The sequence below is a fragment of the Peromyscus eremicus genome, chromosome 1 (genome assembly GCF_949786415.1).
Source record: "Peromyscus eremicus chromosome 1, PerEre_H2_v1, whole genome shotgun sequence".
NCBI lineage: Eukaryota > Metazoa > Chordata > Mammalia > Rodentia > Cricetidae > Peromyscus > Peromyscus eremicus.
In genome coordinates this window covers 123,014,291-123,042,191 of record NC_081416.1, presented here as the reverse complement: position 1 = coordinate 123,042,191, position 27,901 = coordinate 123,014,291, and the positions used below count along the sequence as shown (strand labels likewise).

At 43.2% G+C, this 27,901-nt stretch overlaps 1 protein-coding gene across 1 annotated transcript in view; it reads right to left on the bottom strand.

The window, feature by feature from the left end:
• The window catches only part of Sv2b (synaptic vesicle glycoprotein 2B), a 202,794-nt gene that overhangs the window by 54,469 nt on the left and 120,424 nt on the right, over positions 1-27,901 (bottom strand). Inside the window, exon 2 of the mRNA XM_059272936.1 lies at positions 24,217-25,058. Coding sequence (XP_059128919.1) covers positions 24,217-24,667 — 451 coding nt within the window. The 5' untranslated portion in view covers positions 24,668-25,058. The remainder of the gene's footprint in view (positions 1-24,216; positions 25,059-27,901) is intronic.

Sequence of the window (27,901 nt, the reverse complement as noted above, 5' to 3'; positions counted from 1 at the left end):
CACACACTCACTCACTCACTCACTCACATACACACATCATTTTATCAGATAAAGGTTTAGCTCCAAGAAGCTCATGCCTTTCCCAGACTCTTGATGCTGGCTGGGGGTCTGCAATCACTGCATCCCTGGTTCGCCTGGCGCTTTCACCTGCAAACCTCCCTGTCCAAGCCAAGGGCGGCACCAGGAAGAGCAAGCTGAGCTTCTGAAATGAGGTTGGGGGAGGAGGAGTGGAAGAAAAACGAGCCTATCCTCCAGGGAAGAGAAATGTGGAATTAACGACGCCTCTGAAATGACGGCACTACTAAACTCATTTAGAACCTGTCTTTAGCTGGAGAAATTAAGATAATAAATTTGGAAAATTAGAGTGCAGTGGAGTTATCAAAAATTATTTTATCTTGAAGCAGATGAGAGACTCCTTAGAAAGATGGAAACTCTCATGCTTCAATTCCATTCCACCGGCTGCTGGAGATCAGGGAACCGTCCCCCAGCACACTGAGTCTTTCTAAGGAAATTACAAATTGCAGTTGCTACATGAAGAGTGGAGCTGATAATGTCAAATGAGGGTGGATATGGCCAGGAGGGCACAGCTTTCAGCTGCTGAGAACACAGCAAAGACCTGGAATGCCCCTGTGGCATGGAGAAGAAAGCAGTCTTCAGTGACAGCCACGGCGGAGGGAACAGAGACTTCGTCACATTGTGCACAATTACCAGCAACACGGCCGTGGCTAAACCAGATACATCTTTATAGACTTCAGCCAGTGGTCTTCGTGCAGAGCTGTTAGGGCGACACAGGAGATGAGATGGAAAGGGAGCGGAGGCCCAGCGTGAAGGCAGAGGTACAACTGCCTTAAGTCCCTATCTCATTAATAGTGCAGCCGGGTGTGGGCTACCGCCTTAGGAAGCCAGGGCTCAGGGAAAGGCGGGTGAAATGATGGCATTTTAAAACCAAGCCAGCTATCTATGAGAGGAATCACAAAGGAGGCTAGAGAGTTCCAGCAGGTATTTATTTATAGTAGCTTGCCCTTTAAATAGACTTCCCTCCCTCCAGACCCAGAGAAGGAGCCATGTTCCAATATAAAGCTTCCCGTGATAAAAATACTTTTCAGTTTTCTCCAACAAAACTTAAATGGACAAACTTTTTCCCCAACCCAACTCTTAAATTTCTTAAGTTCCCATTATAAATGTCATTCCATTAGAGAGATATCCCCAATGGCTAAACTCCACCTCACCAAATTTTTCTGCCAAGGGCCAGAAAGTACATCGTTTACTTGCAGGCAATTTCTTCCCAGACCTCCCAGAGTCTTTGCTACATCACTTGCACGGCCTCCTCCTCTTCCCTTTTAATTTGTATTTTATATGAAAATATACTTTGATAGAAGGGATGTGTTCTGGTGTTCTAGAGCACAGGAGGGCGCCTATAGTTCCTAGGGACTTTCTGTTCATTTTATAAAGACTGAAAAGATCTGCATGTGGTAGCACACATCTTTAATCTCAGCACTCAGGAAGCAGAGGCAGGCAGATGTCTATGAGTTCAAGGCCAGTCTAGTCTCCCAGGCAAGTTCCAAGTCAGCCAGGTCTATGCAATGAGACCTGCTTCAGAGAGAGATAGAGGATGAAAAGAGAGGAATGAGAAGGGTCCTAACAGAGCAAAATGATGTTTGAGATAAGAATGCTAATCATCTGGGGTTGGTAATTGTATATCACATACATATATCAAATTAGCACACTGTACCCCATAAATATGTGTAATTATTGTATACCAATGAAACTTGTAAATGAATATGTACATCCCTTTAAGTAGTACAAGTAGAAATAGGTGACCAGACTTTGGGACATAGTTTGCTGACCTCTGTCCCAAGCAAACATGGTCACCCTGCTCATCTTCCACAGTTCTCTCTTTGTTATTAGACATCCTCACATCCAGTGCGTGTCGAACTCCTTTGACTGTCGACTCCGGCAGGAGTTCATCAATTCTGCTAAAGATTTCCACTGTGTGTCACGCACTTAGCACAGAGAAGGCACATAGTAGGTGCTCCATTAACAGGAGAGTGCCATTCAGGCCATAGATTCAATCCCCAGTACCAAGGGCGATGGGGGTCCAGCCCCTCAATAGCTTTCTCCCAGAGTCCCAGAAGAGACCCTACCGGTGACGAATAAATCTGAGGGATCAGTTCTCTCTCTACACAACTTCTATTCTGTTCCCATGCCTAGCTTCTTTCTGCCTGATTTCTCTCTACATTTATCTGCTGGCCCTTTAAGTTCTATCTTAATCTCTCACCTTAGTTCTGCCCCATCTTGGTCTTTCTCATCTCGTTCTTACCCATCTCGTTCTTCTCCATCTGGCTCTTCCTCATCTTCCATCTCATTCTCCTAGTTCTCCAGTCAAAATCCTCTCCCCATCTCTGAGGTTTACAGTTATATACCCATGCAATAGCAGTGCTCTAGCTAAAGCAAGGTCACCAGGTTTGAATTCTTTCAGGGTCATAAAGGCAGACAAGAGTTTTCCTCGGGCAGTGACCGTCAGGCTTTCTTTCACAACCCCAAAGGGGAGTGGTAAAGGAGGAGGTCAACTAAGAGCTAAAATCAGTTACTATATCAGAAAAAGGGAATTTATCTGCTCAAACTACATTCCTAGAGGTGGTTAGGTAAATGTTAAGAGTCTATAATGTTAGCATAAATACTACTAAGGCTGTATAAGAAAGGAGGGTCTGAACTTAATTTACCTTAATTCAGGAGATCATTTGGCCTTGGATGTTTGATAGGTATTTCAGATAAAATACGCTGTTATGAGTTCTTAGAAGCATACATAGCATACAAGAAAATCATTGTAGCAATATATATATATATATATATATATATATATATATATATATATATGTGATAAAATATCACTAAGACTTCTTAAGCCGTGGCTTGGCCTTCAGGAAAGTTCTTGACCTTCCCAAGTAATAGCTTTTTCATAGTAGCTGAATTCCATTACATTTTCCTATGGCTTGCAGCACTCCAGTACTACCACAGCAAAGGAAGTCATTAATATTTGTTCAATAAATACATAATGCAATATAAAAATGACTTGTATTCACCATGGGACAACATGAACAGTACCCTCATAATGTATATATAAACATAATTCATATTCACCATGGGAAAACATGAACAGTATCCCCAAAGTGTATAAAAGATAAGGAAATAACTATCTGCTGTGGGATGGTCTGTATTTCAAGTGTGTTGCTGATTGGTCAATAAATAAATCACTGATTGGCCAGTGGTCAGGCAGGAAGTATAGGCGGGACAAGGAGGAGATAAAACTGGGAAGTGGAAGGCTGAGTCAGAGAGACACTGCCAGCTGCCATGATGACAAACAGCATGTGAAGATGCTGGTAAGCCACGAGCCACGTGGCAAGGTATAGATTTATAGAAATGGATTAATTTAAGCTGTAAGAAAAGTTAGCAAGAAGCCTGCCACGGCCATACAGTTTGTAACCAATATAAGTCTCTGTGTTTACTTGTTCGGGTCTGAGCGGCTGTGGGACTGGCAGGTGAGAGAGACATGTCCTGACTGTGGGCCAGGCAGGAAAACTCTAGCTACAACTATCCATCATAGTTTCTGTCTAACATAGACAATTGTTAGCATGTTGGATTCTTCTGTCTGTCGGTATAATATTTCATGCTGTAGTTGCAGGGTCAAAGTCACTTCAGCACTGGAAGCCCCAGAGTCTCTTTTTTCCACTTCATACATAACCTAGGAAAGGACATCTTGGTGCACATGTCCTTGTTTGCATGGCTAGTTGTTTGCTAGAATAGGTCCTAAGGAACAGAATCATGGGCTACAGGGGATCAGTAAGTCTGTGGTTCTCAGCATGGAAGACCAAATTGCTTTCCAGAGAGTAGGTATGTAGCAAAACCCCCTCTCCAGCTAGATGATTTTTCTTCCCACACACAGGATATGTCTTCTAAGCAGGAGCAGCAATGTGAGAAAAAGATGTATAATCAGATTGCATTTCCTTAGAGTGATGTGGGGGAAAAAAGAGGACTTCACATGAATGATCATATAATTTAGCAATAAACCCAGGATGAAGAAGCAATGCCTAGCTTTTGTTTCTTGCCAAAATACATAGAAATTAAATGTACTAATTATACTGGGATAATTTTCCTACGAGTATTCTGAACTCCCTTTCCCTGCAACCACTCCAAATATTTATTTCACTCTATGTACACACTTTGTAGAGAGAAAATTCAGCACCCACTGGGCTCAATGATAGAGTGCCTGCAGAGCATAGGCCAGACTGAATTTGATTCTCAGCACCATAGTCCCACATTAAGAAAAGAATCAACCTCTGTCAGCTAAATTATCTCCATTCTGCCCATCATTCATAACAGATAATTCCTGACAGTGTTTTCCATTTTTTTATTATGTGTGTGTGAGTGTGTGTGTGTGTGTGTGTGTCTGTTTCTGCCTGTCTCTGCGTCTCTCTGTCTCTCTGTGTCTCTCTCTCTCTCTGAGACAGGATTTATTTGTGTAGCCTTGGCTGTCCTGGAACTCACTGTAGACCAGGCTGGCCTCAAAATCATAGAGCTCTGCCTGTCTCTGCCTCCTGGGTGCTGGGATCAAAGGTGTGAGCCACCACCACTCAGCTGAAATGTACTCTTTTAAAGGAGGATATCCTCTTGGTCTAGAGTCTGGGGTTTATAGATCCATGTAATGATCAATGTGGAGAGAGCTAACTCTAATACACATGGCAATATTTTAGAGAAGTCTTACGTTGGTTTCAAGTCATGGAAGAACATGAAGGTATCTCTGTTCACATTCTACAAAATCAGAAGTGCTGGGTAAATTTGTCAGGTGCTTTATTTATATATTATCTGGATCCTTGGAAACTTCTAGATGAGTTAATACTTTGTGTATGTCATACTAAAGGGTTTAGCTTTCCACTCTGTCTAGTGGAAACTAATCTGGAATCACTACTCTAGGCTTTTGTATCCTTTCATAAGATCAATAAGCTTAGGTAAATGAGTCTTTCCTAGTCTACTAGAAGGTAGGATTTCCCTAAGTGTCACGTGTGGTCATTTAAAGCAGAGGAGAAAAAGGAAGAGTAACAAGGCCAGTGACTCTGAAGTCCCCACCGTGCACCAGACACTTTACTAGGCAATAGATATGTGATATTTTCACTTGGCCATCCCAACTGTGAGAGGAAGGGATAACACGAGAAAACTGAGGTTAAGAATTTTCCTCCCACCAGGCCATGGTGGTGCACACCTTTAATCCCAGCACTCGGGAGGAAGGGACAGGTGAATCTCTGTGAGTTCAAGGCCAGGCTGGTCTACAAAGTGAGTTCCAGGACAGCCAGGGCTGCACAGAGACTCCCTGTCTCAAAAAACCAAAAACCAAAAAAAAAATTTCTTCCCTAACCAAAATTTTCAGAAAATTTGAATAATTTTTCAATATCTGACTAAAGACTCCAAATATGTAGTTGGGAGATCCATCAATGTCACAAATTATGGAACAGCCTGTGAGAAGACAAGTCTATTGGAGCAGATGAGGGCTGGGGTGGGGCGCTTGTCACCTGAGAATGGAGTCTCCCCATTCACCACCAGCTCCTCAGCTCCAGCCAAGCCACAGCTCCATGAAAGAACAGAGTTGAGCCTCATGGAAATTCAAGATTCTAAGTGTGGTCAACAAGCCCGGAGGTTTGCAGGCAGACTGGAGAATTTGAGTGAAAGATGCTCCTTGCTTCCACACATAGTATTAGGACAGACCTTTAAACCAGAAAGCATGTTTATGGGAAACTAATGACCCTATAAGGAAGTCTGGAGAAGTCATGATCCTAGAGGATGGGCAACACACCTCCAACCTCAGGGAAACAATCTGCCAAGACTCCGGATCCCTAGCCATGTCTCTGGTTAGGAGAGACACACTGTCAGCCATGGTAGGAACAACTGTAACAGAAATGATGCAGAGCCCCTATGAGGCGTCTAACCAGGGCTTACCCTAGCCCTGGACTTAGGAAGCATCTTTAGTTTTCTCTTACATTGAAAATAAGAGGCATTCGTGAATATTCCCTGGAGATACTGTAGGAAAATTGTAACTGCCTTGTTTGAGCTCTATGCTAGAAACACTTTAGAAAGTCAAGGTTTCTCTTTTGGTACTGTATATGCAGAATAACTGTAGGTAAGGCAGATAAGAGGAGGTGACACCAGAGCCACAGACGTATGGCACCTCTGGTGACTCTTCTGGGCACTGTGTATGGACATCTCAGATATGGTCGTTACCCACTGAGATTCAGCAATGCCTCAGCCTTTCGCTTTAAGCTTGTGTTGTGACTGCTGCTGTGGTCCTTGCTTAGAGGGCTGAAGCCTGTGTCTGATGAGATCTAGAAACAGTCCAAGAGTGTCATGAAGTAAAGCTGAAATATGACAAGAGATCTAGAGAAGAAGCCAAAGTCTACATGGCAGTTTGCTAAGTCACATGTAATGATTCCATGACAAGGACATGGAGATGACTAACTCAAAATTGCTCTGCTTGGTTATACTTGAATATTTAGGAATATATGGAACAACGGTTAACTTTAAAAAAAAAAAAGAGAGAGACCATGAATTTAAAAGAGAGCAATGGGATGTATATGAGAGGGTTTGGAGATAAGAGAGAGAAGGAGGAAGTGATGTAATTATATTGCAATCTCAAAATAATAAGAATAAAAACTTAAAGAACATAAATAACAATTCTGAAGAATAGAGAAGGAAAGTTTACATGCTAGTATAATATAAATAATTAAATCTTTAATTTAATAAAACAGTATTTAATAAAAAGAAACCTCTGCTTTCTGAGAATTCACAATCCAGCAGGTTTTGAAAAAGGTAAAATCAAAGTGCAGAGAAGGAACTCAGCAACCATGCTGTCCGGCAGGCACCTGGAAGGAGGGTGGGGGTCTGAGTGTGGCTGTCTTAGACTTTGAATGTGGTGGAAAGAAGCAGCAGGCAGGACTGATGAATGTTAACCATGTGATCAGAGGTGATGGGACTAGAAATCAGCAGAAATCAAATTCACGCCTGTGTCACAGCAGTCCTTCCAGAATCTAGCCACCTTTTTCACCCAGTGACTGAACCAGATGCCGCCTCTTCAGGAGTCAGCATTGCCTGTGTTCAGGTAGAGTTGTTTTACAGCAGGAAAGGATTGGCCTTTATCTCTGGGAACACTTAAAAATGTGCCTCTGACTTTTGGCCAACATAAGGGCATCTATGATATGCCATGAAAACTAGAAAGTCTCCTAGGATCCTCTAGTGTCTGATGGTTCTTGGTGGTATAGTGGCTTAGTCTACCTAGCTTGACCACACACAACTGGTTAGACAGCTGGCTTGACCTGTATTCCCTTTGGGCACTTTCTGCCTTGATTGCTTCCAATGCTAACATTTCTTACACATATCTGAGTAGCTCAAACTGGAGACAGGTCCACGGCTAGATGTCTCTTGGATCTCCAATGTTTGCTTACCCTTTCTTTCTCTTCATCCACTATATTCCTTGACTTTAAATAGAGGTCTTGCACAAACATGCTTAGAGGAGTCATGTGGATCCTTTTAAATATCTAGACTAAAACAAAACAAATAATAAATAAACTAAAATAAAAAATAAATAGGCTAAACTGAACATCATGACCTTGAGGTTTCAAAACCAGATGTTTACAGAACAAGATAAGTAATGTACATGGGCGAAGCCGGTAAGGTGTTGATAAGGAGTGGGTGGGAGGAACTGTGGAAAACCAAAGCATGCTAAGACAGAGGCTAGAGAGATGGCTCAGCGGCTCAGAGTGCCTTCTGCTCTTGCAAAGGATATGAATGCAGTTCCTAAGCCCACATCAGGTGGTTGACAGCCATCTGTAACTCTAGCTCCAGGGAATCTTATACCATCTTCTGTTTCCTCTGGCATGCATGCAGACACACACACACACACACACACACACACACACACACACACACACACCAGAGAGAGAGAGAGATACTTTTAAAGAATATTAAAACAGATGATAGATACATAAATAGATAGATGATTGATAGATAGATAGATAGATAAATAGATACATACATACATACATACATACATACATACATACATACATACATACATACATTATAGATAGACAGATAGATGTCTCATCTAAAGGGAATAGCCACCACCTAACCTCAAACAACTGCTGAATTATGTATAATCAATCTTATTATAGTTTCAAATAGAGACAAAAATTTGAATTGCTAAATAAAACTCTGCTTTTAAAATACTCTACTAGCAAAACAGTTATTTTTATCTATTGCTTAAGAACCCATGTGTCTTGTTTGATGTGTGCTTTAATAGTATGCTAATAAAGTAAATACCCATATTTTTAAAAATAAAATGTAACTCATGGGTCAAATCCCTTGTTTTCACTCCTCTGACAAATACTCTTAGCGTGCTATTTACATTGAGTGGCCCCTAGATGTTGGTGTCCTGTGCACGTCCCTGCCTCAGTGTCTCCTCTAGTACTTGCACACAGTCATTCTTCTGTCTGCAGCTCTTCATGTGGTTGGTTCCCTCTCACACTCCAAGCCTCAGTTCTGAGAGGCCTGTCCTGACTAACCATCCACCCTACCCTCTCCTTCCAACAAGCTGGGTCATGACAATCAGTATTCCAAGTAAGTGACGCTGACAACGTGGGCCCAGACAGAAGCAGCAGAGATGACATGAAGTGACTGGGTTCCAAAGGTGCATCAAGAGTAATATCACTTGAAAGGCAATATTAAAGTAAAGGCTAGGGGAGCTCTCCAGAGCCATGGGTGGCCGTAGACAGCACGTGTGACTGAGCACTAGAGTATCCCAGTATTTAAAGGTCAGAAAGACAAAGAGAACCTAGGAATAGAGGCTGAAAAGGCACAGCCAGTGAGCAGCAATAGGAAATGGGAGACGGTTGACAGGTAAGAGGTCTAATGAGTGCTGGGGGCGGCAGTAATGGTGACAGTTGCTGTGACCAGACCGGGGTGTTGAGCACTAAGATCTAATCACTGGGTTGAACACATAGGAGCCCTTAGTGGTCTAGGTAAGCTTCTGAAGTGGATTGGGATTGAATCCTGCTCAAATGAGTTCAAGGGAGAGTAGAGAAAGAGGATTGGATTCGTGGGTTTTCTTTAAAAAAAAAAAAAAAAAGATTTGAGAAGATATATGTGGTAAAAACTGCTGAAACTGCAGCTTGCTGGGCCCTGATAGGGAAAAAATCCACAGGAAGAAAAAACTATTGACAGCATAGAAGGTGAGAATGCTAAAGTGATATCCCTGGGAGATGGGAGGTGATGAGAGCCAATGTGCAAATGACTAGGTTCCCTCCCCGAGTCACAGGAGAAAGGCAGCCGTCCAGAGGCAAGGAGGCAGGTAGCCACAGAGCGAGGAGCTGTGGAAATTCTCTTCTGGTTGCTTCTGTTATTCTTAGGGAAAGAGGAACTGAGTTTCTGAGTCAGACGGTGGGCATGGGAGTGAGGTCCTGGCAAGTGGGGAAGAGTAAATAAGGAGTCAACCATCATCCACGGAAGAGGAAATGGACCAAGAAAATAGAAGGCTATGGCTGTATGGAGGGATGCCTTGCTCAGCCTTGATGCAGCAGGGAGGATCTTGGTCCTGCCTCAACTGAATGTAGCAGGCTTTGTTGACTCCCCATGGGAGGCCTTACCCTTTTGGAGGAGTGGATAGGTGTTAGGAAAGGGGGGCAGGAAGGGAGGGTGGGGGAGCAGGAGGAGGGATGGGAGGGTTGTGGTGATATTGTGTCCCCAATATATTGTGCACCCTAATAAACTTATCTGGGGTCGGGGAACAGAATATCCACTAGATAGACATAGAGGCCAGAAAATGGTGGCACACACACCTTTAATCCTAGCATTCCGGAGGCAGAGATCCATCCGGATCTCTGAATTCAAAGCCACACTGGAAACAGCCAGGCATGGTGACACACAGCTTTAATCCCAGAAAGTGATAGCAGGAAGCAGAAAGATATATAAGGTGTGAAGACCCGAAACTAAAGGCTTTTTAAGCTTTTAGGCTTTCGAGTAGCAGTTCAGCTAAGATCAATTTGGGTGAGGACTCAGAAGCTTTCAGTCTGAAGATTTATGGAGACAGGATTGGCTGAGAAGTCGGCAGAGGTGAGGTTAGCTGTGGCTTGTTCTGTTTCTCTGATCTTTCAGAACTTACACCAATAGCTGGCACTGATTTTTTTTATTAATAAGAACACTTAAGATTCATGTTACAGAGGGGGAACTGTGATTGGTATGTAAAATGAATAAAAAAATTAAAAAAGAAAAAAGGCAATGGCTAGTGGCACAAAGAGCCTGTGAAGGACCTTGATTGTGAATTTAGTAGGGCCAGCACACAACTGTGTGTGTTTCTCACCAGCCACATTCAGCTGCAGGATGCAAAAGCAGATTGATGATGAAGCCAATGCAACCAGCACTGGGGAATTGAAGAAAGGAAAACAGGCATAAGGAAACCAATGCTGCATGCAGTGATTCTGATTACTAACCATAAAATCTAAGTTCACTGATGAATGCTCTAAGTGTAAGCAGGCAGTCAGAGACACCTTCATCAAATGTCTGTTGGAGAGCACTCAGAGGAAGAGAGAGACCAAGGCACTGGAAAATAAGTATTAAAACTACCAAGAGGGGCTGGAGAGATGGCTCAGAGGTTAAGAGCACTGCTTGTTCTTCCAAAGGTCCTGAGTTCAATTCCCAGCAACCACATGGTGGCTCACAACCATCTGTAATGGGATCTGGCGCCCTCTTCTGGCCTGCAGGGATATGTGCAGACAGAACACTGTATACACAATAAATAAAAAAAAAAAATTAAAAAAAAAAAACTACCAAGAATTATGGTGTTGGAATGTGACATTGAGCCTGGAGCCAAATTCTTAAAGGACCAGAACACTAAGACCCAGATGTCACCAAATTTCTGCTACAAGAACGCATAGGAAATGGTAGACCCTGGTGACAAAAGATTAAAATCCATTTGGCCTCAAATTCACAGAGGTCTGCCTGCCTTTGCCTTCTGAGTGCTGGGATTAAAAGTGTGTGCCCCAATCACCTGGTTGTAATGAGGTTTTCAAAGGACATTTTTATTCAAATATATCACGTACCAAGTCCACCCCCCACTTTCCCTTTTCTCCCCCTCCCCATTATTCCCAATCATTTCCCCAGTCAAACTTCTACTTCCATGCCCCATATGTACACTATTTTATGTATCCATATAAATAGAATCTACAAAGAAAAAAAGATTAAAATCTGGCATCTCAGGAGAGAGGGAGAGTGGTGGTGAGGGTGTTAATGAGGAGCAAAAGCGCTGGAATGCAGGGTGTGGAAGAGAAAACAGAGCACACTGAGGATTACAGTTAAGTAACACTCTGAGAGAGAAGAAGCTTGGTTCCAGAAAGAAGGTGAAATGCCTTCAAAGAAGGCTTAAAGGGGAAATGGGGGTACACCATTGCCTGTGGGTGAGAGTGTAGGTGATAAGGGACAGCCTAGGAGACATGGGACTCCCAGAGGGACTGATACATACAGGACAAAAGCGTAACGAACTTAATCTTGGTTTTGGTAGCAGGACTGCTAGCACCGTGGAAAAAGAAATGGGAGGAGGCCTTCCGACAGTTTAAGTTTGTGAGGCTGAGGCTGTGAGTGCTCATTCAGCATGCATGAGGTCCTGGGCTGGATTTTCAACACTGCATAAACCAGGCACGCATAAGTGCAAGCCTGTAGTCCCAGCACTGGGAAGTAGAGCTAGGGGAGTGATGGGTCAAAGGTCATCCTCTCCACAAAGCAAGTCTGAGGCCAGCCTGGTCCACACAAGACCCTGCCTCAAAAACAAAGTACATTGAGTTCCAGGATTCCCTTCATTCCTGACAGAGAAATGAAGGTGGATGGGCAGTGGTCTTTGACTGTTATATTTCTTCATGAAAATACTTGCCCCTTGAAGCAAAAGACTTACCTGTCTTATTAACTGGAGGACAATGGATACATGTTGAGTCTTATTGTAAAAAACAAATCTATAGAAAATACAGGTATAAACTCATATTTAGTGAATTCTTATATGCCAGAAATTTTGCTGAGCCTTTCTATGCATCATCTTTCTCAAGCTTTATTTTCATTTAGTCAGTGTTTTGCCTGCATTTACACATGTACACCACATGCATGTCTAGTGCCTGTGGAGTCCAGAGAGTGTCAGAGTCCCTGGAATTGGAGTTACAGATGGTTGTGAACTACTATGTGGGTACTGGGAACCAAATCTGGGTTCTCCGCAGTATCAGGAAGTGCTCTTAACCACTGAGCCATCTCTCCAGCCTCCCTATGCACTATCTTATTTAATCCTCATAAATGTTTTATGAAGTGCTGATGATATATTAATTTCATTGATTAAGAAGCCAAGGGTCAGGATGCTGAACTGACTAGTCTAAGATGGCAGAGATAGAGTTAATGCCGAGCTACGACATCAAGCCTACCTTGGAAAAAGTAGTGCAGGTGGCAATGTCCATTGCATTCCCACCAGCTTCCTCTTCTTTCTTGTTGGAGGAACCTTGGTTTGGTTTGTTTTTTTCAGGTATTGATAAGTTTTACGAAAAATTTCTCCCACACCCAACCCTCAGGGATGACTCATAGCTTTTAAGACGGCCATCTTCATCCTGTCTTTTGCCAGTGATAAACCAAGGGAAGGAAAGCAGAAGACAAGTTGCAGAGGCCTCAGAGTACTATGTCCTGGCAGACTAAAAGGGAACAAGGAAGGAGACGGTGGCTGTCCACCATCCCTCTCCCCTCTCTGCTTAGAAAACTATCCTGAGGAGAGGGTAGAGATCTTAGAACTGTGGTGTTGACCTCGTGACCTTAACGAAGTGGCAAAGGCACTCATGGAGATGTGAACCTCACAGCCCTGACATCAGCATGTCACTGAGTCAAAGCTTGGAGCACATACTGTGAGAATCCTGGAGCAGTAAATAAGTAATGCCTTTATAATTCAAAGCCACTGTTGGAAACAGCCAAATATATCCTATGCACATATTGTCTCCTATAAAAAGAAATCACGCAGATAAAAGATCACCTGACTGGCTTTTATAGTTATTTCTTAGGAGCAAAGGCAAGAGGGTTGGGTGTAGAGAAAAAAGAGTCCTGTGCCAGTGATCTGGCTAGGTTTTTGTCAACTTGACACAAGCAAGAACCATTTGGGAAGAGGAACTCTTAATGGAGAAAATGCCTCCATGAGATTGGTCTATAGGCAAGTCTGTAGGGCATTTTCTTGATTAATGATTGATGTAGGAGGGTCTACCCCACTGTGGGCAGTGCCACCCCTACACAGATGGTCCTGGGGTGTATAAGAAAACAGGTTGAGCAAATGAGGGGGAGCAAGTCAGTAAGCAGTGTTCCTTCATGGCCTCTGCTTAAGTTTCTGACTTCAGGTTCCTGGCCTGACTTCCCTCAGTAATGGAGTGTGACCAGAAAGTCATAAGACAAAAATAAGTCCTTCCTTCCCCAAGCTGCTTTTGGTCAAGGTATTTTATCACAACAATAGAAACCATAACTAAGACAATCAGTAACAAGGAGGCCCAGGTTCTGGTTTCAGGACTCATGACCTTGATCAAGTTACTTCCACTCTGGGGCTCTGTTTCCTGGGTCTAGAAATGAAGAGAATCCTAGAAGTTCTCCATCCTCTTCACATCTGATATCACATGGTTCTATAACACTGTAACAACTTAGGCCTCATGGTTGTCTTATAATCAGCTAACGCATCCTCTTTCAAAGGTAATAGTTCCCTTCTTCAGAGCCAAGGAGAGGTGAGGCAGAGAGGCCAGGGCAGGGAGGAGATTTCGTTGGGCTATTTTCTGCACATCCCCAACAGAGATTAATGTGTGCCTCTGAGTCAGCAAAATCTCCTGTGGTGAAACATAAAGTGCTCACTCTGCACTTCTGAGCAACCTGGTCAGCCCACCGGAGAAGAGAGTGTTCACATCCAGTCTGTTCAGTGAACCCCAGGGGGGTATGTCACAGGCTATGGCATTTCTAGAACCCTATATCTACTCCCCTTCCCTTCTTCCCTCTCCCCCCTAACCCCGTTAATATCTATGACATTTACTCTTCCTTCTCTGGGAACTAAATCAATTCCCTGCAGAATGAAAATCAAATCATTTGGGCTTGTTCAGCTGAAGATTTATAAGATGGGCTTTAGACACACCAGCCTATACAGGCCCATTTCAGCTATGCAGTCATGAACTCCACACAGGACCCAAGTGCTCCACCTAATGTGGTTGCTGGAGGGCAGTTTGGGGGATGCATCTGTGCCTCTGCTGCTGTGGGTTATCCACGGTAACAGACGTTACTTAGGGGGCATATTTCTTAGCCTGATGCAAGATGGCAGGGCTGCTTTCCAACTCTCTGGAGGCCTGCCTTTGCTGTGGATATTGCTCTGTATGCTGTAAATGTGTTGCTCTGATTGGTTAATAAATAAAGTGCTGATTGGCCAGTAGCCACACAGGAAGTATAGGCAGGACAAGCAGAAAGAAGAATTCTGGGAACAGAAAGGCTGAGTCAAGAGTCGCCAGCTGCCACGAGGAGAAGCAAGATGTAAAGATACTGGTAAGCCACAAGCCACGTGGCAAGGTATAGATTTATAGAAATGGGTTAATTTAAGATGTAAGATCTAGCTAGCAAGAAGCCTGAGCCATTAGGCCATACAGTTTTAATTAATATAAGTTTCTGAGTGATTATTTTATAAGTGGCTGTGGGATCCTTGGTGCCAGGCGAGCACAGAAAAACCATCAGCGACATGCCCTGGGTGTACAGCTATGCCTTAAGGAATTACTGCATAACCCGGCAGTCCCCTGGCCTTCGTGACACAGCTGACTGAGACTCCAATCCTCGACAGAAATGGGTTGTCACTGATTCCAGCACTCGGCTGCAAGTCCAGCATCTTCACTTGTGACTTACTAGACGGTGCATGTTTCATAAAAGGTTAAAATTATGTATGTCCTGGCACTTGCAAAGCCTTCCGTGGATGGTAGAGCAAGGGAAAGGAGAAGCAATAGGTGACGTGAGACATAACCAGTTTCACATCCTAGTTTTGTCTCGAGCTGGTGTAGACCAGGTATTTTAACCTCTTCAAGTCTGCGTGTTCTCATCTGCGAAAGGATGAAGACAGTATTTACCTTGCAGGCTGCAATGGAGATTAGAGATGTCCTGTATCAGATGCGAGTGTGGAATTGATGAAAGGAGAAAGTTTATCAAATTACAGCTCTCGGCCGTGGTGGTGTAATTATTGCAATTTGCCTTTCAATTAGAAGAAAGCTAACAGAGATTACACAGGCTCTGGGAAATCGCCGGCTCTTTAGCTTCCATTTCTTCGGCATCCCGGGAAGAAATCTGCACATGATAAAAATCAACCTTCCAACCTCATTAGCAGAAAGTAACCCACGCAGGGATGAATAGCAATGAAGGGGGAACAGGGCCAGAAAACTTCATTAGGAAGTGGAATCCAGCCTCCGTCACTTAAGGTCTCCAAGCAACACTTCCCTCATCTGGGGAGCTGGGTTCATACTGTGCTCATCTCACTGGGTCATGGAAAGACAAAATGAGAAAGACCAGGAAAACAGTTGAAAATCTGTAAAGCACTGAGTCTGATTCAGATGCATGTCCATCCTATCATTCTGGTCAAGATAGTGGATAGACTATCAAAGAAAACATAAGGAAAGTCACCTGGGAATCATGTGCCACCTTGCATGGCATGGCGAGCAAAGGCCCTGGCATCTCTGCAGCTCACATGCAGAAGGAGTTTCCATATCAACTGTCCCCTGCTCTATCTTGAGTGCACAACAAAACCCCTTCATGCCCATGACCCACCAGTAGGGACTCTAATGAAAGCCAGAGAGACTAACTTAGAGCCAAATATACATTCTTAGCGTGTGTGTGTGTGTGTGTGTGTGTGTGTGTGTGTGTGTGTGTGTTATAAGGTATGTGTAACGTATACTTACTGGTATAGGTGTATGCATATTTGTGTAAGTAAATGTGCACATGATTATAGTGAATGTACTCATCAATATAAGTATGTGCATGTATATGCATGTGGATAGCCAGCCACATGTGTGTAGAAGCCAGAGGCATACATCAACTATCTTTCCTCCATCACTCTCTATATTTTTTTATTTTTGAGACAAATTCTCTCACTGAACCTCAAGTTCATTGACTTGGCTAGACTGGCTGGCTGGCTGGCTGGCTGGCTGATGAACATCAGAGATCCACTTGTCTCTACCACTACTCTCCTCCAGTGCAGGGTTGCAGTTATAGACCACAATTACCAACTTTTTACATGGATTCTGGGGATCCAAACTCAGGTCTGTATTCATTACAGCTTCTTGGGTGGTGCTGATGGACAGCCACAGCTGGCATCCAGCTCAGGACCTACACAGTCTTGTAAGACGTTTAACACTGAACAGCTTTCCATTGCCTGTGGAATCAAGTTGCCATCGACGCACATGGCCATCAGTAACAGAGTCTCTAGCTCTCACTCTACCCTAAGCCATCCTGGGGTCTATGTGCTGATAAGCAAGAGCAGTTGAATGAAATTAATTGACCACAGAAAGGAATGCATGAAAACAATCTAGGGTAGGCACTGTAGACATAGTTTGTATGAGGCCTTTGGACATTGAGTGTTCTTCTCCCTTAGGAACTGGTATTCTGGTTTTAAAGCTAAGGGGGAAAGTAGCTCACAAGTCAAATGATCTTTGCTGACACTTAGCAATCACTTGTACATAAAATAATTAAAAGATAACTTTTCATGAAATCGGAATGATAAATCTTTCTCTGAGATATTATGAAGATTCAACTCACAATTTGTACTGATGGGTTAACCTCATCTGACATTGTTCTATGTCCTCTCCAAATCCCAGGGGCCCCCTGTTAGGATCAAAATACTATATGAAACATGGGACTCCCTAGACTTCACATTATAATTAGCAAGAAAAAATAACAAGCCATAACATATACACCAAGGGATCCTTCAGGAAATCAGTACTCTGCAGACAAGCACAGCACATTTGCCTACCAGCAAGGGTCCCTTACTTTTGGTAGGCATAAAGCTAGAGGGTACACCATTTATAAGGCAAGGAGTAGGTATCAAGTCATCAACCCCCCAGAAAAGATGCTAATGGCTTGTCTTTCGTGCCATCCATGTTAAGTGTCACCTTAGTTAAAGAAACAGGACTCTTAGTTGTCAATCATTCAATGTCATCTGAAAGAAGCAAATAAATGCTTCATCACACCAGGAAGTCTAGAACTTTCTACTATGAAATCCATTATTTTGGGTGATTTTATTTTATTTATTTATTATTTAAAGTGATACTAGGGCCTGAACCCAGGATCTTTTATGTGTTAAGCAAGCATTCTAACATTGAACTGCATTCTAAATAGTCTTTTTATCTTTTATTTTGAGATAAATTCTCATTAAGTTACCCAGGCTAGCCATGCTCCTGCCTCAACTTTCCTAGTAGCAGGGATTACAACAATACACCACCAGGCTTGGAGGATGTTTTTGTTTCCCCTAACTATAAGAAAATGAGCAACTATAAGAAAACTGTCTTCTAAAGGAAGTTAAAACAAAAAGGAAGAAAAAGATACAGTCAAAGTAAAAAGGGGCCAGTAAGATAGCTCACAGTACAGGCACTTGCCACCAATCCTGATGACCTGGGTTCAGTCCGCAGGACCCACATGGTGGAGGAGGAGAACTGTGAGTTCTCATCTGACCCCTACACATGCTTTATGGAATATACACACAGAGAGAGGGAGAGGGAGAGAGAGACAGAGAGAGAGAGAGAGAGAGAGAGAGAGAGAGAGAGAGAGAGAGAGAGATTAGCTCCATCCATCAGTCACCTAATATCATACCGTTTCAGAAGGAAAACTTCCAGTGAGCCCAAGGTCACAGAACCATCCCAGAGCAGAGCAACACCAGTAGAAACAAGACCTCTCAGTGCAAAGCATCTTTCCCTCAGCCTCACCCCCTCACACTGCCTTTGTTTCTTTCCTGTCTGAAAAAGATGACACCTGTGAACACCGCACTGTACGACTGCACTGTACTGTTGGTCTGTATTTCACAAATGTTCTGATTTCTGTTGTGAGAATAACACTCTCTGGATGCTAACACTTGGTCTGCCTTGTGTTTCTGTCAACCAGAGAGGCAACAGGCACATATTAATGTTCAACAAATTTTTAATGAGTAAAGTAGAGGGGGACATGGCTCAGTGATTAAGAGCACTTGATATTCTTCCACAGAACTGGATTTTGGTTCTCAGGACTTAAATTGGGCAACTTATAATCACATGTAACTCTATCACCAGGGTATCTGATGTTTTCTTCTGGCCTCCACAGGGCAGTCATGTGTGCATACCCACTTCCACATATATAATTAAAAATAAAGTATTTTTAATTAATCAAAGGTGAGGCATGGAGACACATGCCTATAATCTCAGTGTTTGGGAGGCAGAAGCAGAAGGGTCAGAGATTCAAGGTTATCCTTGGCTATATGACAAGTTTCAAACTATCCTGAACTATATGAGACCCTATTACCAATTTTTTTTTAATTAGTAAAAAGAAAGAAAAAGGCCGAGGATGGAGCTCAGAGTGGAACACATGCTTATGGTGTTCTAGTACTTGGGTTCAATGAATGAAATTGCCAAAACCTTTTTATAAAACTTTTGAGACTATTTTCCTTTTACATGCATGAGTATTGTGTCTACATGTATACGAATGCACCATCTGCATCCTTAGTGCCCAGAAAGGACAGAAAAGGGTGTCAGATCCCATGGAAATGGAGGTGCAAATAATTGTGAGCTGCCACATAGATGCTGGGAACTGAACCTGGGTTCCCTACAAAACAACAGGTACTCTTTCCCATTGAGCAAACTCTCCAGCTCTTTTTTTAAAAAGTAAAAAAGGAATGAACCAATGGCCCAATGGGTAATGGCCTTGTCATACAAGCTTGTGGACTGGAGTTCAGACCCCCAGAAAGCAACAAAAAGCTGGGCAGTCGCCTGTAATCCCAGTGCTTGGGAGGCACAGACAGGAGATTCCCCAAGGCAAGTTGGCTAGCTAGACTAGCCAGAATTGGTGAGCTCCAAGGTTTAGCAAGAGGCCCTTCTTTAATAGGTAAAGTAGAGAGAGATCAAAGGAGACACCTCACATCAACTCTGAGCCCCCCAAAAGCATGGGCGCACACATGCACGTGCAACCTACACACACATGTGCACACACACACACATACATGGAAAAATAAAAGAAATAGATATTTAAAAGAATGAAGGACGAATAAGAAAGGCTGCTGACCAGAAGCCTGCGAGCAAGCCAGCGAGCAGTGTTCCTCCATGGTCTCTGCTCCTGTTCCTGCCTGAGTTCCTGCCTAGACTTCCCCAAGGGTGAACTGTGACCTGGGGGTAATGTCACCTGAAGGCAAGGAGAACGGAAGTGAAGAATGACATACAGATGACTTGAAAACGGATTTCGTGTTCCTGCCAGATAATTAACAGTTTAAAGACGTGAACAAGTGAATGGATGAAAACGTGGTTTGCACTTCTCCATCAGTCTTTCGAACAGTTGTAGCAGCAGGGACCAAGACAAGGACAGAGAATCCTGAGATGAAACAGGGAGACAGAGCAGCCAGAATGCCGAGGAGAGGCAAGAAGGAGAGAGAGAGAGGACCTCGCCTCTTCTGTCACCATCAACCAGAGACATCGCTCACTGTCATAAATAAGAGAAAGGACCTCTCTTCTCTCATGCTAAGAGCAGACAGAACATTACCTCAGAACAATGGTCTCTTCTTCCATTCCAACTGGTGTAACTTTGTGAAAACTCTATCTATCCATCTATCTATCTATCTATCTATCTATCTATCTATCTATCTATCTACAATCTATCTATCTATCCATCCATCTATCTATCTATCATCTATCTATCTATAATCTATCTATCTATCTATCCATCCATCATCTATCCATTCATCATCTATCAATCTATCTATCCATCCATCATCTATCTATCAATCTATCTATCATCTGTCTATCATCTATCTATCTGTCATCTATCTGTGTGTCTATCATCTATCTATCTATCATTCATCTATGTATCATTTATCTATCTATCTAATTTTTTTTATAGAATCTTACTATGTAACCCTGGCTGGCCCAGAACTCACAGAGCTCCACCTGCCTATGTCTTCTGAGTACTGGGATTAAAAGTACAAAATTTAAAAAAAAAAAAAAAAAAAAAAGAACGAAGGACATGCTTAATTAACAAGCAGAGGCATTTGCCTTGTCTTAAAGGTGAGCACCACTGGATAGAAGCATGGCTGAGCCCCCAGTGCTGGCCGTGTGTTCTTGGACCTGTTTTCTACCCAGTGAGGCAGATGTTCATGTTCACTAAAGCACGATGTTCAAGAGAAACAACTAAGATACCAAGAGAGAATCTTTACTTTTTCTGAACTGATTTATTTCTTTCCAGCAAGAAAATAAGAAGGATCTATGAGTTAGACCTGGGTTGCTCTTGTATTATTTTCTTGGGCAACTGAGAGTCAAGTGAGAGGCTTCACTTGAGAGAGTTTCTTTTTAAAACAGAATGGAATCAGGAGAGTGGAAGCTCTGGGTTAATACTGGAACACAAAGGCCTTTTTCCCGCTAAGGTCAAGCAATTTGACCTTAGGAATCCACTAGGCATCATTTTGGCTGAAGGATATGTACAAAGTCATCAGGGCAAATCTGGCCTTGAGTGTGGATGGCTCATAACTATCAAACAATCAGGTTAATAATAATAATAACTTCAACCAAAAGCAATAAAGAGCCAGGAGGTGGTGGCGCATGCCTTTAATGCCAGCACTAGGGAGGCAGAGGCAGGAGGATCTCTGTGAGTCCGAGGCCAGCCTGGTCTACAAAGTGAGTTCCCAGGAAAGGCGCAAAGCTACACAGAGAAAACCTGTCTCAAAAAACAAAAAAGCAAGAAAGATATCTTGAGCACCTGTGAGGTGCAGATAGTAAGCCAGCCAAGTTAACTGCATTAAATTCAGTACAGCTGGATTCAGTCCATCTTCACAGAAATCCTATGGAACAGGCATCACCATCAAACACGTTTTACAGAGGAGAGAGCCGGGACACAAAGCAGCCGAGTAACTTGCCCCACCAAGAGCCAGCACATCGTGACTTTAAACCAAGCAGCCTGGCCCTGACTTCCAGGCTGCCCCATTATGTCTGTGCAATCAGAATCCAGGCAAATGCTGGCAGGATGGCAGCAGGGCACAAAGCAGGGGGCTGAGTTGTTCAGAAGGCGTCCCTACTGTGGCTTTGTCTGCATTATCTCAGTCCTCACAGCAAATGTGTCCTTATCCTTACTTACTCCCCAGGAAAACTGAGCTAGGGGAGTTGGAAGCTGTCTGAGGTCACTGACTGATAATGATATAGCTAGCTGCCAAACTCTCGTGGTCAAAATCCAGGACTCAAGTTATTATCCACTGTAGCATGATCCCACGTGGAGAGAAGCCTGCTCCAGGGCATGGCTCCCCCCCCCCCACAATCCACGCATAAGAAAAAGGCAGGGTGGTACAAAAGAGTGATCACAGACTTCAAAGTCAGACAGTCTTGCTATCATGCCCTGCTTGGCACTTACTTAGATAAGGCTCTCTGAATCTGTTTCTACAATGTGGCCAACCTCAAAGGCAACTCGAGACGTTCAGCCATCCACCTACCTGGATTCACATCTAGGTCTTACATTTTCTTGGCCACACAGGAGGTCTCCTGTGGGAATCTCTGCTCAGGGTCTCTGTGCCCTTCTCAGTTTGACTCATAGCAGCTTCTTGGTAAACACGGGGCAAAATTACTCCAGTGAGGGTTCTCCAAATCGTAACTACGTTTCCTCGGCATTTGCCCTGGAAGAGGCTGGAGCTGCCACAATACTGCCGTTCTGCTAATGGGGTTGCTAGGCCCTGTGGTGCCAGAGGGACTGATAGGCATTAAACCATTGTTGACGTTGCCAGAATAAACCGGGTCTTGGGTTTCCTTTGGGAACAGCACAAAACAAGTTATGACTTCAAAATGATTAAGTCAGTTAGAGATGGGTTGGTTTCAGCTGGAATTTTGTTCTGTTGTTTGCCCTTTTAAATACCTACTATTCTGGGCTGGAGAGATGCTTCAGCAGTTAAGAGCACTGGCTGCTCTTCCAGAGGACCCAGGGTCAGTCTCCAGCACCCACATGGCAGCTCACAACTGTCTGTAAATCCAGTTCTAGGAGATTTGACACGCTCACACAGATATACAAGCAGGCAAAACACCATGAACACAAAATACAAATAAATAAATTATTAAAAATCTACTGTTCAACATTGAAGGTTGGATAGTGTGTATGTGAGTGTATGGATGGACACATACACACACATACGCACACACACACACACACACACACACACACACACACACACACACACACAAACCCTAAAACTCTACTGGCTTCTAAAGGCTGAGTGACTTCCCAGCCTTTTTTGCTTTGAGACATACTGACTGTTGTACACACTCAGTCTCCTTTGATTTTCCTGGTCATGTCTGATAGCGTTCTAATCATTTTAAATGGCGTTATAGCTAAGCATAAATGTTTACGTTTTAATGGCCCAGAGACAATTCTTTTTGTTTGGCTAGTTTGGGAGTTTTTGTTGCTGTTGAGTTTTTCAGTGACAATTCTTCATATTTCTCTTGTCTAAGCGTTTTCTTACTTTTTTCAGATTTGAGGATAGTCTCACTAAATAGCACAGGCTGCCCTCAAGTTCCCAGTCCTCTGGCTTCTACCACCTGAGCACAGTCTCAGTTTTACGGAAGCACAATCGTGTCCATTTGTTTACACATTATCTCCAGATGATTTTGATTACAGCAATGCATTTGGATTGTTGTGACAGAGGCCATCTTGGCTTTGAAAATGTTTACTATCTCTGTCTTTTCAGAAATGTTTGCTAACTCTTTCTCCAAAGTCAAGGTCTAAAATCACACAGGCAAATTCCAGTGCTTATCCCTGAAGTTAATAAGTCTTTTCTGTGTCCATGAAGACCTTCTTATCTTATGATACATATATATAATATTTTAAAGATATATATATATATATATATATATATATATATATATATAAAATAAAGGTTTTGTTAAGAAACAAGAGCTATTTTTTATGACTGTATCACAGGTACTAGCACACTGTAGACCAAAAATATGTACCTATTTGTTGAATTGATGAGTTTCGTGGCTGAACAGAGTTAGAACTCCTGAGGGCCATAAGTATTTTTCATCTTGATTGAGAAACAGACTCACAGTAAGTTCTCAATAGCTGCATGTTTCCTGGGCTCTATATGGTCACTAAATTTAGAGAGTAGATATGTTTTCAGAACATTTGGGGATCGAGACAAGCCATTAGCTTTATTATGATGAATCTCTTCTATTCCACACCATTTGTGCCCATCCGCTCTCTAACTTCACACAGTCCTCTCTGCCTCAAGCTCTGATGGCTGAGGCTTGGCTCTGACTGTGCTGGTCTGCTAACTGACTTGCAAGCTGGTCCTCCATCCTTCAGAATCCATCTGTGTTTCACACCATGGTTCTCAACTGCCTACGGGGACTCTGTGGGCATGCTCAAGCTCATCAGTTATCCAAGGCACATGGGCACTCAGCCACTAACTCTTAGTACAAGAGAAGCTGGGAGCAGATGCCATTGGGTTCTGGGAAGACACATAAAGAAGGAATGATGGAAGAGATCTCTGACATACCCTTTCCAAAATGTATTGTTACTTGGATATGGAAGATAGTTTAATAGGAGAATAGTCTATCATTCAAGAAAATAAGATTTGGAGATCAAAGAATGAGCTAAGAATCAAACAGATTTGAATAGGAAAGCAAGCTTTGATACTAGCTATACAAGTTTGAGCCAATCAATTGATTATTTCTATAATTCAATAACATCTGAATGGTAAATGACTATAAAAATATAACTCTGCAGGACACCATGGCATATTTAAGGTGTCTAACTGACAGACTATATGTGTGTGTGTGTGTGTGTGTGTGTGTATACATACATATACATACATATATAATGAAATATGTATATCTGTATGTATTCTCCTTTACTTTCATATACTGGATGTCACAAGGAAAATGACCTTTGGAAGTTTCTACTTACCAAGCATTCCTTTCTTGGAACTGGACAGACACATGTCTTTCTCTGCACTGGGCAGGGCAAAGCTCACCACGAACACTTCCACTCCATCAGCCATCAAGGCCAAACCCAAGACAAAAAAGAGGGTCCACTGGAAACGCCCATGGCCACACTCATCAATGATGGTCTCATATTGGTGGGCCAACTGCTCCTCATCTTCCATCCTCTCAGCCATCATGTCTGCCTGGCCCCGAAGACCATCAGCTCTGGAGGATGCCATCTTAGTCTGCTTGGACTTGACATCATCCGGATGAGGGATGCCCTGGTACTCGCCCTCATAGATCTCATCTTCCTCATCATGGCCTTCTGTAACATCGCTCTGTGCATCTTCTTCTGGGTTTGACTCATTGCCCCGGTAGTAACCATCACTGGGGGCATAGCCCTCATAGTTATCCCGATACCTGTAGTCATCCATTCTTTGGTTCTGGGATTGTCTGATAACCTCTCAAGCTATATCTCTTGCTCTGTGGTAAATGCTTGGGCTCTTCCGATAACCATCATCTACAATATGGTTGAAATGTAGAGTATGTCCATATGAAGTTGTCAGTGAAAGTCACACCCTTTTAATTTGTTTCTCAAATCAACCAGATTCATACAAAGACAACCTAAGTGGCCTTTTGCATCCGATGTGTGTTAAATGTCTTTGGAAAGTTTCAAACTCTGGCCTGTTCTCCTTCTGTGACCCAGAGGTTTGTGCTGGGAGGTGCTGATTAAAAATGGGTCCAGCTGCTCTCTTTGACAAGGTGGGGGCAGCACTTGGCAGCTCACTGGCTGTGATGATTTGTCCTTCTACTGAAGGTTATGCCCTGGGAATAGAGACAGGAAAAGGAACAGTTACAAAAGGCTGAGATTCTGACATGATCTCTGAATTAAATGAATTTATTTACTAATACCCATACTTTGCACGTAAAGCAAAGTAGATCTTGGTCAGACATTTAAATCAATCATATAAGCTAAATGAGGATTGAATCAGTGAGGTTGGTGAAGGGAAATCCTGGACAGAGTGCCCTTTGAGTTCTGAAGAACCAGGTGAAGGTCAAAGGTCAGATCTTACACAGGAATGCAATAGGAAGTGGTCAAGGGATTTCCAGTAGGAGGCAATTTTTGTGTTGTGGGTTTCTTTTGAACTTGTCAAGCTTTTGGCAACAGTGGAAGTATCCTACAGGTCAATTTCTGCATGCTTTTCCAACTCCATTATGAAGTAACTGTACCATTTTACATCTAGAAATGTAGAGCACAGAAATACCCTAGATAGCTTTCTCTGAGGCCCATCTTGCTTTTGAGATCAGCGTTGTGGCTCAAGGGCCACTCTGACCTTGTACTTGGCTCAAATGATAAGAACAGAGGGTTTGAGAACCATAGCCATGTTTCCTGGATTTTCATGACTCTGATACACCACAGGCAATAACATACACACCTCTTTCCAAGCCTCAGTGCTCTCATGTGTAAAGCAAGGACAATAGTACTCAATGCATAAGATTATATTCCAAGCACCCAGCCCCAATATCAATATCATTTCAGGCAATATTATTTTCCTAGTTCCAGTTCTGAAAAACCAGGAAGCAGCATTGTCTAGGGCCAAGGCACTGTCTTATAACCCAGTTCTAATCACTGGGTCCCTCTGTTGAGTCCAACATCCAAGATTCTTCTAGAACATCAAGTCTCACAAGATTTGAGCCATCATTGAATGATGTTTACCATGTGCCCAAATGTGGCCTAAAAATGAGCTACATCCTGAGAAGCAGTGGAGGCAGGAAAGAATAAGGAAAGGTGGAGAGGGGAGGGGAGGAAGAAAAAGTGTGGAGGGAGGAAGATTTCATCTAATGGGTAAAGCAAGTGTGCCTCAGAGAAGGTCATCAACAGGAGCAAGGGTTTCACAAAGCTAGAATTCTGCAAGGTCCACAGTTCTTTACAGGCTGGGTTCCAAATACCGTCCTGGACCACTGACATGTTAGATCACATGGGAACTCTGAAAATGCAGTCTCTAGAGCTTATAGAAAGGCCAACTGAACATCAGAAATCTGAATTTTCACACAGCTCCCCAAGTAGGCCCAAGGCTACACCTCACTGAGCAGACCCTCAGTGGTACAGGCTAGACCCCTTCCTCAGCCATTGTCTACTCCAACTGTGCCCAGGAGCCACATTTTCTGACTGAGAAAGATATTAAGATTTCTTCACATTGTAGCTGACAGAAACCCATTCCTCAGTTCAGCTCACCTGCCAACAAAGTCATAGCCATCAGCCCTTACTGGGTCTCCCTCCACACTTGGAACCCACCAGCCTTCCCCGTGTTCAGCAGATGTCACCTCACAATAGGTTGCACGCACTTGTCCTTGCCACAGCTGATAGACTCCTCCCCTGCCTACAGCCCATCTCTGGGCCCTCTGCCCCACACATGCCCCCTGGCTCTCCCCACCTTCAGCCTTGGACAGACTTTGGCTCTGGGAATCATCTAACTCCAACAACACAATGCATGTTTTTCTGGAAGAATGACAGAGACCACTGGTTCTCAAATGCAGAGTGAATGAGAACCACCCAGGTGGCTCATTAGAAATGGAATCCTAGGACCGGTCCCTCAAAAGACGCCGACCTGTAGTGCGGGAATCAGACCTGGACGTTTCATTTTGCATCAGCACCACTACCAACCCAGTGGACTTGGAGCAATAGTGTGAAAGGAGCTGGCAAGGAACACTTCAGAGAATGACTCCCACTCTACTCCTGCAGAATTTTCACTGTCTCCAGTAAATAAGCCTCTATTGGACCAGGCTGGCCTGGATTGTGTCAGATCAATATGCTAAATCAGTTTTTATTGCATGCATTTAGGAACCCTAGGAGGACAATACATCACACATAAACAGTAGGGGTGTTTGTAGCATGCTGTCGCACGGGGAAGGCATGCCAACTGCCTGAGATCTGCTGGGTTATTTCTATTCTGGAGGCCCCACAAAAATGTCACGAGCCAGGAATGAAAGATTTTCAATTCTGAAAGCATATGTGGGAAATACCACTTCGGGTGAAGATTCTGGGAGTTTCTCTGTGGAAAGAAACAGGTCTTTGTCAAAAGTAACTGCACTCACGTGAGCTGGCTTAGAAGAACGGCTGTGAATGTCAAGGGCAGTGAAGCGAAGAGGTCCCATTGCCAAGCGGTTTTTAGTACTTCCTAATGCTTCTATCTCATGCCAAGTTATTTTATTTAATTTTGCAACAGAACATTTTCTAGAGAACACACCAATTAGTCATTTGCAACACTGTGGGTTAAATTGCTTCCTCACAAAAGGTAAATTGAACCCTGACCCTCAGGATTTCAAAGTGTAATCTCATTAAGAATAGAGTCCAAGACTGGGAGACAGATCAGTGGGTTAGTGCCTAGTGCATAAAGTCGTGAGTTCAGATGCCCAGGAAGCTCTCGGGTGTCAGAAAACAGGGGGCTTCTTTGACTTGCTGGCCTTTAGCCTAGCTGAAAATTAAACTGAAATGTGAGCTCCAGTTTTAGTGAGAAATCCTGTTTCAACAAAATCAGTGGGGGAGAGCCAGAGAGAAAGATACCCACTGACTTTTTCTAGTCTCGGCATTCACACACACACACACACACACACACACACACACACACAACACAACACACCAGGGTTTTATAGAAGTGATAAAATAG